Source organism: Caretta caretta, chromosome 1 (assembly GCF_965140235.1).
Source record: "Caretta caretta isolate rCarCar2 chromosome 1, rCarCar1.hap1, whole genome shotgun sequence".
NCBI lineage: Eukaryota > Metazoa > Chordata > Testudines > Cheloniidae > Caretta > Caretta caretta.
Genome location: NC_134206.1, coordinates 259,368,613 through 259,379,454, shown reverse-complemented (window position 1 = coordinate 259,379,454; position 10,842 = coordinate 259,368,613). Strand labels below are relative to the sequence as shown.

At 48.8% G+C, this 10,842-nt stretch overlaps 1 protein-coding gene across 1 annotated transcript; it reads right to left on the bottom strand.

The window, feature by feature from the left end:
* Positions 1–8,423: 8,423 nt before the first annotated feature.
* Positions 8,424–10,842, bottom strand: H1-0 (H1.0 linker histone). Its single transcript, XM_048833666.2, has one exon. The coding sequence runs from the start codon at positions 10,450–10,452 to the stop codon at positions 9,871–9,873; it is 582 nt and encodes a 193-aa protein (XP_048689623.1). The 5' UTR covers positions 10,453–10,842; the 3' UTR covers positions 8,424–9,870.

Here is a 10,842-nt window from a genome sequence, read left to right as displayed (position 1 = left end):
CTAATCTTGCAGAATACCTTTAAATTTAAAGGACTCCTTTGTTCTTCAGAAGCCTGTCCAATTTCATCTGTTGCATCAATCCTTCCAACTTCTTCAGTGCACCATCAAGTTCCTCTTCTCTTTGCAAAACTGTACTCTCTCAAGTAAGATTTGAAGATACAGATTATTTTTAGACTTAATCTTTAGTTTTTCCAATTAATGATTAGAGTTCGCAAAACATTTATATATTTCCTGCAAAGTTGTGAAAACCTTCAGGGCCAGACAGGCCTTAACTTCAGCAGCATGCACCAAAACTAGGTTAATCTGATGTGCTGGACAATGGATGTATGGTGCATACACGTTGTCTCCCTTTCCTGAAAGCTATTCTCTCAATTTTGCTTGCAAACTTCCATGATCCCCAGCCATAACATTGGTCCCATCATATCACTATCCAGACATATATTTGGGTTGTAATCCATAACTGCAGAATAAAACATTAGTTAACTGGTCATACAAGGATGCAGCATCTGTCTCATTGCCACAAAACTAACAAAGTGATATTTTATAGCTACTTTTCCTTTGGTATGCTCAATACCAACACAACGAAGCAAAATGGCTATTTGATCAACATGGCTAATATCTGTGGTTGCATCTGCAGTGACAGTAACAAAAACTTAGCTTATTTGTAGCTATTAAACATGCACCTCCTGGTTTCTGATGCCAAAAGACTCATAAGTTCATCAGTAATTGTCTTGCTCAAGTACTGTATTTGGTTCTCTTGGTGTCACTGATATGTTGGGCAAAAGCTGTATTATGTCTGGCAAGTAGCTTGATTATGCTCAAGTACATATCACAACTGTTGCTCTCCAACACTTCACAGTGGCTGTGGAAGGAGAGATGTAAACTAGCTAAAATTTTGACCGTGTCAAGCAATATTTTTAGTATTTCTTGCCATTTCCTAATATTTTCAGCTGCTTGTTTATGAAAACAAGCATTGATACTATGACCCTTTGTGAACTGTAGAGCTGCTATATGACTGCTTATGTTGTTTGCTCCTCCCATTAAGAGACGTTGATGTTAACATATTCTTCCCGTCATTTGAAAATCTATTACCCACATTGATTTGTGAGTGTCTGTATCCCTGGACAACCAACAAATGTGACAGTATGCATAATCGGAAAGATATGGGTATGTTAGGCAGTTGGCATGCAAATCTACATGCAGTGCATTTTTCATTCTGTAAAATGAAAAGGAAAAATGGTAGTTCGTCGGGAAAAATGGAAACTGTCCAGTTGGTATATCACTTCCAGTGGACTGGCAAGAATCAATACATGAAGCATACGCAATAGGGCAGGTAATAATACTGAATCTGGAAAGTGACTTTTATCAGATGGGAACTTCAAACCTATTTCAGCAGGAAGACAGCTTTGACCTGCTTCATTGCTGACATGCTCATCTACATGATCTTTGGTTTGGTTTTTTTGTTTTAAGATAATCTGTGGTATCTTTGGCTTTATTGGTTTGTAGCTCATCGTACAGGATCTTCAGTTGCGCTGGTTCCAAGCAGAGTATCTCTGGAAATATCATCAGCTCCTTACCACTAGAGGTGCAGCTTCCGTGGTACCGCACTACTCGTTTTCCTGACTTAAACCTTGCCACAATGACAGGTTCATACTTGCTGAATTGATATGCAGTTCCTGACTTTCTACTTCAGACTGCGGGGGTTGATCAGGAAGCGTATAAAAACGCAGTTACCTGCCTTTCATATCCGTTGTTCTTCTAGATGTGCTGCTCATGTCCATTCCATGTTAGGTGTGCGTGTGCCGCATGCACCGCTGCCGGAGATTTTGCCCCTAGTGGTATTCGTAGGGCTGGTGCTAGTCTTCCCTAAAGCCCTGCGCTCATGCGCCTGTATAAGGGGCGCCGCTGGCCCCGCACCATAGGCGCCGACTCCGTGGGTGCTCCGGGGCTGGGTGCTCTGCACCCACCAGCAGCCAAGTTCCCCTCCCCGCCCCGCCTCACCTCCTCCTCCGCCTCCTCCTCTGAGCGCGCCGCGTCCCTGCTCCTCCACCTACCTCCCCGCGCTTGCCACCACCAAACAGCTGTAGCAAGCTCCGGGAGGGAGGGGGGAGGAGCAGGAATGTGGCCCGCTCAAGGGAGGAGGCGGGGAAGAGGTGGGGCCAGGGAGGGAATTTGGGAAAGGAGTCGGTATAGGGGCAAGGAGGGGGCGGAGTTGGGGCGGGGACTTTGGGGAAGGGGCTGGAATGGGGGCGGGAGGGGGCGGGGCAGGGTGGAGTCGGGGCGGGGCCAGGCAGAAGGGAGTCGAGCACCCACCGGCGCCAGTAGAAGTCAGCGCCTATGCCCCACACCCCTCCAGTTTCTTCTTGCTGTCCACTCAGACAGTGGGGAAGGAGAGTGGGTCATGGAATTGACATGAGCAACACATCTCGAAGAACAGTTACGAAAGATAGGTAGCCATTTTTTCTTCTTCAAGTGCTTGCTCATGTCAATTCCCTGTTAGGTGACTCACCAGCAGCATCTCTGGAGGTGGGCTAGGAGTCCAGGGACACAGCTCTTCTGAAACTTGCATTGTCTCTGGCCTGTTGGGTAGTGGCGTAGTGAGACGCAAATATGTGCACGGATGACCATGTCACGGCCCTGATAATGTCCTGTATTGGTATTTGTGGCAGGAAAGCCGCTGAAGATGCTTGTGCCCTTGTTGAGTGGGCCCTTATGATGGCCGGAGGCGGGGTTCCCACTTGCTCACAGCAGACCCAGGTACAGGCCGTGATCCAGGACAAGTTCCTCTGGGCTGACACCTGGAGCCCTTTCATTCTGTCTGCTACCACAACAAAAAGCTGCATCGATTTGCACAAGGGTCTTGTCCTATCAATATAAAAGGCTATGGCCCTTCTAATGTCCAGAGAATGCAGATGCTGTTCTTCTTCTGTCTTGTGAGGTTTGGGGAAGAAGACCAGCAGAAAGATGTCTTGACTGATGTGAAATTGCAACACTATGTTGGATAGAAAGGCTGGGTGGGGAAGCAGCCAGTCCTTATCTTTGAAGAAAACCATATTTTTGGGTATGTGGCCAGAAGCAAAAAGGGGAAGCAAAAGTGGATGGGAACCTGGGAGGCAGTGACCATGAAATGGTCGAGTTCAGGATCCTAACACAAGGAAGAAAGGACAGCAGCAGAATACAGATCCTGGACTTCAGAAAAGCAGACTTTGACTCCCTCAGGGAACTGATGGGCAAGATCCCCTGGGAGAATAACATGAGGGGGAAAGGAGTCCAGGAGAGCTGGCTGTATTTTAAAGAATCCTTCTTGAGGTTACAGGGACAAACCATCCCGATGTGTAGAAAGGATAGTAAATATGGCAGGCGACCAGCTTGGCTTAACAGTGAAATCCTTGCTGATCTTAAATACAAAAAAGAAGCTTACAAGAAGTGGAAGATTGGACAAATGACCAGTGATGAGTATAAAAATATTGCTCGGGCTTGCAGGAGTGAAATCAGGAAGGCCAAATCACACCTGGAGTTGCAGCTAGCAAGAGATGTTAAGAGTAACAAGAAGGGTTTCTTCAGGTATGTTAGCAACAAGAAGAAAGTCAAGGAAAGTGTGGGCCCCTTACTGAATGAGGGAGGCAACCTAGTGACAGAGGATGTGGAAAAAGCTAATGTACTCAATGCTTTTTTTGCCTCTGTCTTCACGAACAAGGTCAGCTCCCAGACTACTGCACTGGGCAGCACAGCATGGGGAGAAGGTGACCAGCCCTCTGTGGAGAAAGAAGTGACTATTAGGGACTATTTAGAAAAGCTGGACGAGCACAAGTCCATGGGGCCGGATGCGTTGCATCCGAGAGTGCTAAAGGAGTTGGCAGATGTGATTGCAGAGCCATTGGCCATTATCTTTGAAAACTCATGGCGATCGGGGGAGGTCCCGGATGACTGGAAAAAGGCTAATGTAGTGCCCATCTTTAAAAAAGGGAAGAAGGAGGATCCTGGGAACTACAGGCCAGTCAGCCTCTCCTCAGTCCCTGGACAAATCATGGAGCAGGTCCTCAAGGAATCAATTCTGAAGCACTTAGAGGAGAGGAAAGTGATCAGGAACAGTCAGCATGGATTCACCAAGGGTAAGTCATGCCTGACTAATCTAATTGCCTTCTATGATGAGATAACTGGCTCTGTGGATGAAGGGAAAGCAGTGGACGTATTGTTCCTTGACTTTAGCAAAGCTTTTGACACAGTCTCCCACAGTATTCTTGCCAGCAAGTTAAAGAAGTATGGGCTGGATGAATGGACTATAAGGTGGATAGAAAGCTGGCTAGATTGTCGGGCTCAACGGGTAGTGATCAATGGCTCCATGTCTAGTTGGCAGCCGGTATCAAGTGGAGTGCCCCAGGGGTCGGTCCTGGGGCCGGTTTTGTTCAATATCTTCATAAATGATCTGGAGGATGGTGTGGATTGCACCCTCAGCAAGTTTGCAGATGACACTCAACTGGTAGGAGTGGTAGATACCCTGGAGGGTAGGGATAGGATACAGAGGGACCTAGACAAATTGGAGGATTGGGCCAAAAGAAATCTGATGAGGTTCAACAAGGACAAGTGCAGAGTCCTGCACGTAGGACAGAAGAATCCAATGCACCGCTACAGACTAGGGACCGAATGGCTCGGCAGCTGTTCTGCAGAAAAGGACCTAGGGGTTACAGTGGACGAGAAGCTGGATATGAGTCAACAGTGTGCCCTTGTTGCCAAGAAGGCCAATGGCATTTTGGGATGTATAAGTAGGGGCATTGCCAGCAGATCAAGGGACGTGATTGTTCCCCTCTATTCGACATTGGTGAGGCCTCATCTGGAGTACTGTGTCCAGTTTTGGGCCCCACACTACAAGAAGGATGTGGAAAAATTGGAAAGAGACCAGCGGAGGGCAACAAAAATGATTAGGGGACTGGAACACATGACTTATGATGAGAGGCTGAGGGAACTGGGGATGTTTAGTCTTCAGAAGAGAAGAATGAGGGGTGATTTGGTAGCTGCTTTCAACTACCTGAAAGGGGGTTCCAAAGAGGATGGCTCTAGACTGTTCTCAGTGGTAGCAGATGACAGAACGAGGAGTAATGGTCTCAAGTTGCAGTGGGGGAGAGTAGGTTGGATATTAGGAAAAACTTTTTCACTAGGAGGGTGGTGAAACACTGGAATGCGTTACCTAGGGAGGTGGTGGAATCTCCTTCCCTAGAAGTTTTTAAGGTCAGGCTTGACAATTTAGTCGGGGATCGGTCCTGCTTTGAGCAGGGGGTTGGACTAGATGACCTCCTGAGGTCCCTTCCAACCCTGATATTCTATGATTCTAAGCCCCTGCAGATCCTGCACTTATCTTGGACTTGAGCCTCCCCCAAGCATTTTTGGCAGCTGGAATGGGGGTTGCTCACCGGCACTGGCATGGGTTTAGTATAGGGTGCACATGGTTTGAAGCCCAAGGCTCAGAGCATGCCCCGTCCCTGGAGCAACGTCCCTTAAGGGGACTAGCTAACTAACAAGAACTAGAACTGACAACTACTAACTATTTACAAGAAGAGATCTGTAAACCACTAGGGGAGGCTTGCCGAAGCAAGAGAAGAGGACTGTTCCAGCAGCCGTCATGGGCAGTAAGAAGGAACCGGAGGAGTGCGGGGCCGGCAGCACCCCTTATACTGGTGCATGAGTGCAGGCCACCAGGGGATACTAGAGTCAGCCCTATGGATACAACTAGCAGGGAAATCTTTGGCAGGAGGGCACGCGGCACACACACAGCTAACATGGAATCGACATGAGCAAGTACTTGAAGAAGAATGATAGTTTCTGCTGCTTAGGATCTCTGGAGGCAGTTTGTAATAAATGTCTTTTTGCTTTCTAAAACCAGACTTGTATGTGTATTTATGGTTTTTCATTTTCAGACATCTTCCAGTGTGAAAATAACTAAGTTGGAAGTCTAGGTCTAAATAGAATGTATTTTTGTGCTTCTTAATTTATCCTTCAGTTGTGAGGGTAGTCCTAAAAAAATGTTGATTGTCTCTGCAGAATTTAGCAGTGACAGGCAGAACCAGAGTGGGGAATGGGTGCAGAGAGTGCTGTGGGAGCGGCTGGAACGTATGGCGTATTCAAGTAGTCAGAATGCAGGGGTGCAGCCTTTAAGCCTGCTCACCCTGGATACGCCGGGCTAACTGGATGTCCTTAAGCATGATGGTGACTCTCTTGCCGTGAATAGCACAAAGGTTGGTGTCCTCAAAGAGCCCCACCAAGTAGGCTTTGCTCGCCTCCTGCAGGGCCACAACAGCCGAGCTCTGAAAGCACAAGTCAGTTTGGAAGTCCTGGGCGATTTCATGCACCAGGCGCTGGAAGGGCAGCTTGCGGATGAGCAAAGCTCAGTAGATTTCTGTGAGCAACAGATCTCTTGCAGGGCAACAGTGCCGCACACACCCCTCAGTGTCCCACAGCAAGAGGAGGTTATGGAAACAAACTACAGTTCCCAGGCTGCTGCTGAGAAACGTGGTTTGTTTCCATAACCTCCTCTTGCTGCATACTCCAGTACTGGAGCATGCCCAGTGGCTGCAACCCCTGCTGGATAGGTAAGAAATTCCTTCGACTCCCAGCCACTGGTGGGCATGCTCAAATGCTGTGGGAAGTTTGCAAAAGCAGAGCAGGACAGGTCGGTGGGTGGAACCCTGGGGCTGATGGCCAGGTGAGATGTTAGAGGGTAGACACATGCAACCCATTCAGTTGCCCTGAAGCAGCAAGATGAACCCTGCCCCCTTGCCATGGTGACTGACTCAGTTACTTGTGAGAGTGGGACCCTAGAATCGAGTGGGAGGGGGCAGATGGCAGAGGAACAGGTGGTGCAGCTGCTCAGGGGTCCATGTGTAACGACGACAGACCCCGGTCATCAGCGGGCGAGATCAAACCTGGGGCCTCTGGAGCTTAGTGCATGAGCCGCTACTGCATGAGCTAAAAGCCAGCTGGCTCTTAGCTAAGACTGTAGAGCAGACTCACGTTAACTCTGTAAGTGGTCTCAGTGCCACTAGATGGGACAGAACACCACACCCAGAAGGTGTACTGTATGGGTTACATATGCACTTGCAGGACCCCTGCAGGCTCAGCGCTGCTCAGCCACACAACATACACCTGGCCCAGGCTGCTGCCATTGTTCGCAGCCTGCTGGAACCTGTAGGAGGAGCAATGCGCTGGTCCCCACTGCTCACTTTTGAGTTTGCCTGGGGAGGGAGGCCTCCAAAATGGTGGCTCTGCCATGAATTCTGATTAGCGGGTACCACCAATGATCAGAGGCCCCTCCTCCCCTCCAGCTGACCAGGCAAATTCAAATGTGGGCAGCAGCAACCAGCAAGGCTGCTCTTCCTTGTGGCTCTGACTGCAACTCTGGTAGCAGCAGCAGCAGCGATTCAAGGCTCTGGCTCCGGCTCCTACGACAGCAGTTCTGTCTTTGGTGGGAGCAGTGGTCCTCGCCCTAGGAGGCAGCAGCAGCACTGGTACACAGCCCGGGCCAGAGGGAGCAGATGGCAGAGCCTGGAGCTGGGGAGGAGGGGAACGGGGGAGCAGAGGCAGAGATGACTGCAGGGGTGGGGGAAGGGAGTTTATTTTAATGAATGTGGGATATGTGATGGCATGTGGGGTACCACAATCTAAACCTGGACCGGGGGCCATCTTTTTGTTCCTCTGCCACTGGCAGATGGGAGAGGGAGATGGGGGACCCAGACTCGGAGGAGTGGGGAGGCAGTCAGCATTTGCTGACCCTTCTTACTGTTAAATCTGCCACTCTAGCCAGAATATGGCATAGCAAAGGCTAGCAGAGGTCAGGACAGAAAAGCATTGGCAAAATTGTACAAATGGTCCCCAGAAACAGAATGCCTGAGCAGCGGCCTCAGAGTCTGCTTTTCCACAGCCAGCTGGGATGCAGTAAAAGATTCTTTCAGTACACTGACAATATTTCAGTGGCAGAGTGCAATTGACAAATCAGAAAAGATGGAAGGTGATTTGGGCACTTTCTGTGCTCAGGGTATTCTGGCTTGGATACCCCAGTCTGTCAACCTAGAAGCCAAGTGGCATTATGCTGGTGAAATTCCCCTTGTCACCACTGCCTTTTCTTGGAGGATAATCTCTTTGGATAATCTCCCAATCTCTTTCAATTGTTCCGACGCTGTGCAATACCCCATGCTCTAGGTCTAGAGTTTTTCCATAGTTCAGGAACCAGCAAACTTTCCTTATTCCTTCAGCACCTTCTTACAAACCAGAGAGCTATCAGTGTCTTTTCAAGTTGGAAGAGGAATAACACCTTACCACCCAACCGTGTGTGCACACATGCATAACCCCTTCTCCCCATGTTCCCTTTCTTCCCATGTCCCCCTCCCCATCTTGTGTATTTTTAAATACTAAAGAATACAAAAGACAGTGAATGAGGGAAATTTCAACCTTCCTCTATTTGTTTATTTGCTGTTGTTGTTTTAAACTCTAAAATTACAAAGACAGCAAATTATTTCCTACACAAATTACATTTACAAAATAAAATGAACAAGCGTCAATCCTATGAGATTTTCACTTGGTTTTAAACAGCAAACCCACCAAATATACTTTTTTGTTTTTACTGGAATATTGGAAATATCCCCTCCACACTGCCCTCCCAACCACCCCTCCCCCCACCCCCACAACCTTAAGCAATAACAGTACACAGCTCCAGTTCCATAAAGCAACTTTTGACAGATTCAGTATCGGTTACATTTCTTTTTTCCCCACTCCCCCCCCCCCCAATCAAAAAAATCCACACCTAAAGAAACTGTTGGTCTTGTGCCCTTTCTATTGTAGATGTATGGCTACATACCAAAGCTATGGATCAGGAAGTGGGCGCTGCAGAGTTGGAAAGCACTCAGAGAACCCAGCATTACAGTCAGTGGTGAAGAGATGGTTTTCTTAACCCCTTCTCTTAACCCACAAGATATTACAGATTCTAGAGGGATTAGGATGATGCTTCTCATGCATTTGGAAGCAGAACCTCTTTTTTCTCTCATTTCTTTTGAGGGGGTGGGGGAATTAGACCTCACCCCCGTTTCCACTTCAATTCCATCAACCATGATTTTCTGCAAATCCAGCCTTTTTGAGGAAAAATCCACTTTGCAAATCCCACCAGGAAATCTCCACTGATCCCCGTTTTAAAGCCTCTCAGTTAAAAGGCAACCTCCTCCCACAAGAGCAAAGTAGGTGGACAGATTACCAACTCCAGCCCATTCCTCTCACTGGGGTGGGGAAGACACATCACATGCATCATGAGCTGGTCTCCCTGTCATTAGTGTGTGTGTGTGTGTGTATATATATATATATATATATATGGGAAATGCTGAACCATCAGACTGAGGTTAAAGAAAATGTAATTTATGCTACAGCAATTAATCCCATGTGATCAAGATCTTCCAGCACAGTTATTTTTCTCAGACCCCCTTCATTTAGAGGTCTTTGTCCCCACACTCTGGCATGGGCAAGTTCCATGCACAGCCAATTTACCTGTATGATACCCTAGAGCTGGTAGGAGACTGGGGAACTCAATTCCCTTTTATCCAACATGGATTCCCCCCTGCTCCCAAAACACAAATAAGTATTTCATACATTAAAAAAAATAGAGAGCTCTAAGATTACAACAGAAGAAAAAACAAACCAATAACACTTGTAAGACAAGTCTCAGCACTGCGTTGTTGTTTTTTTTAGTAATTGAATTATTTTAACTATTTCAGGGAAATAACAGTCCAGTCTTTTATAAAGTTGCAATAGAAAGAGAGAAGAGAATAAAGAAGAAAACTATTTACAGAAGTAGAGGTGAAGAAGAATGTCCAAGAAAGATCCCAGACTTGCACTTCACTTCTTCTTGGCTGATTTCTTCGCACTGGACTTTGCTTTGGGTTTTGATGGCTTTGCCTTTTTGGGCTTCAGTGCCTTCACTGGCTTGGCCTTGACAGTTTTTGGCTTCTTGGCTTTCTTTGGAGCAGCCGCTGGCTTCTTTTTGGCTTTCTTGGCGGCAGCTTTGGGCTTCTTGGCTGAGGACTTGGTGGCAGCTTTCTTGGGTTTAGCTGTTTTCCTGGGCGTCGTGGCCTTCTTGACTTCCTTCTTGGCTTTCTTGGCTGGAGGTGGCTTCTTGGGTTCATCGGCCTTGGCCAGGCGGAAAGAACCAGACGCGCCGACCCCTTTGGTCTGCTTGAGGACACCAGTGGTGACCAGCCTCCTGATGGCCAACTTGATTTGGAAGTCAGCGTTCTCCCCCACTTTGTAGTGGCTCTTAATGTATTTCTGGATGGACTGGCGAGAGGAGCCGGCCCGGCTCTTTTCAGCCTGGATGGCGGCCACTATCATGTCAGAGTACTTGGGGTGGTCTGTTGACTTCTTGGCCGCCTTGGCCCGTTTGGGCTTCGCCGCAGGAGCCGAGGCAGAATTCTCCGTCATCTTTTGCTTTCCCTTCGGGCCAAGGGAATCGGAAGAGCCCTGTGCACGGAGTCCTCAAGCCGCCTCGCTGCCCCCTGGCTCCCACGCACTCTCGCCACGTGCGATGCTTCGTCCCAGTGGCCACGCGGAAGGCCGGCCTGCAAGACGGGCGCTGGGCTTCTCCTGGCAACGGACAGACGAGTTGGCCCCCTCGTGACCGGCGTCCCCTCCTGGCGGTGGCAGGTGCCTCTCTGTGGCTCGGTCCCTTGTGGGCCTGGTCTGCGCCTCGGTGTCTGTCAGTCAAGGCCTGGGGTCCCCCTGTCAGGCTGTGAGTGGCCGCCCCTCCCCCCCGTCCGCGGGTCTCAGTCCCCCCCGGCAGGCTCGGCTCTGCCTCCCTCTCCGCCTCCCGCG

What these genes read in the sequence shown, in the direction of transcription:
- H1-0 (XM_048833666.2), bottom strand. Translation starts at nt 10,452, where the DNA reads ATGACGGAGAATTCTGCCTCGGCTCCTGCGGCGAAGCCCAAACGGGCC.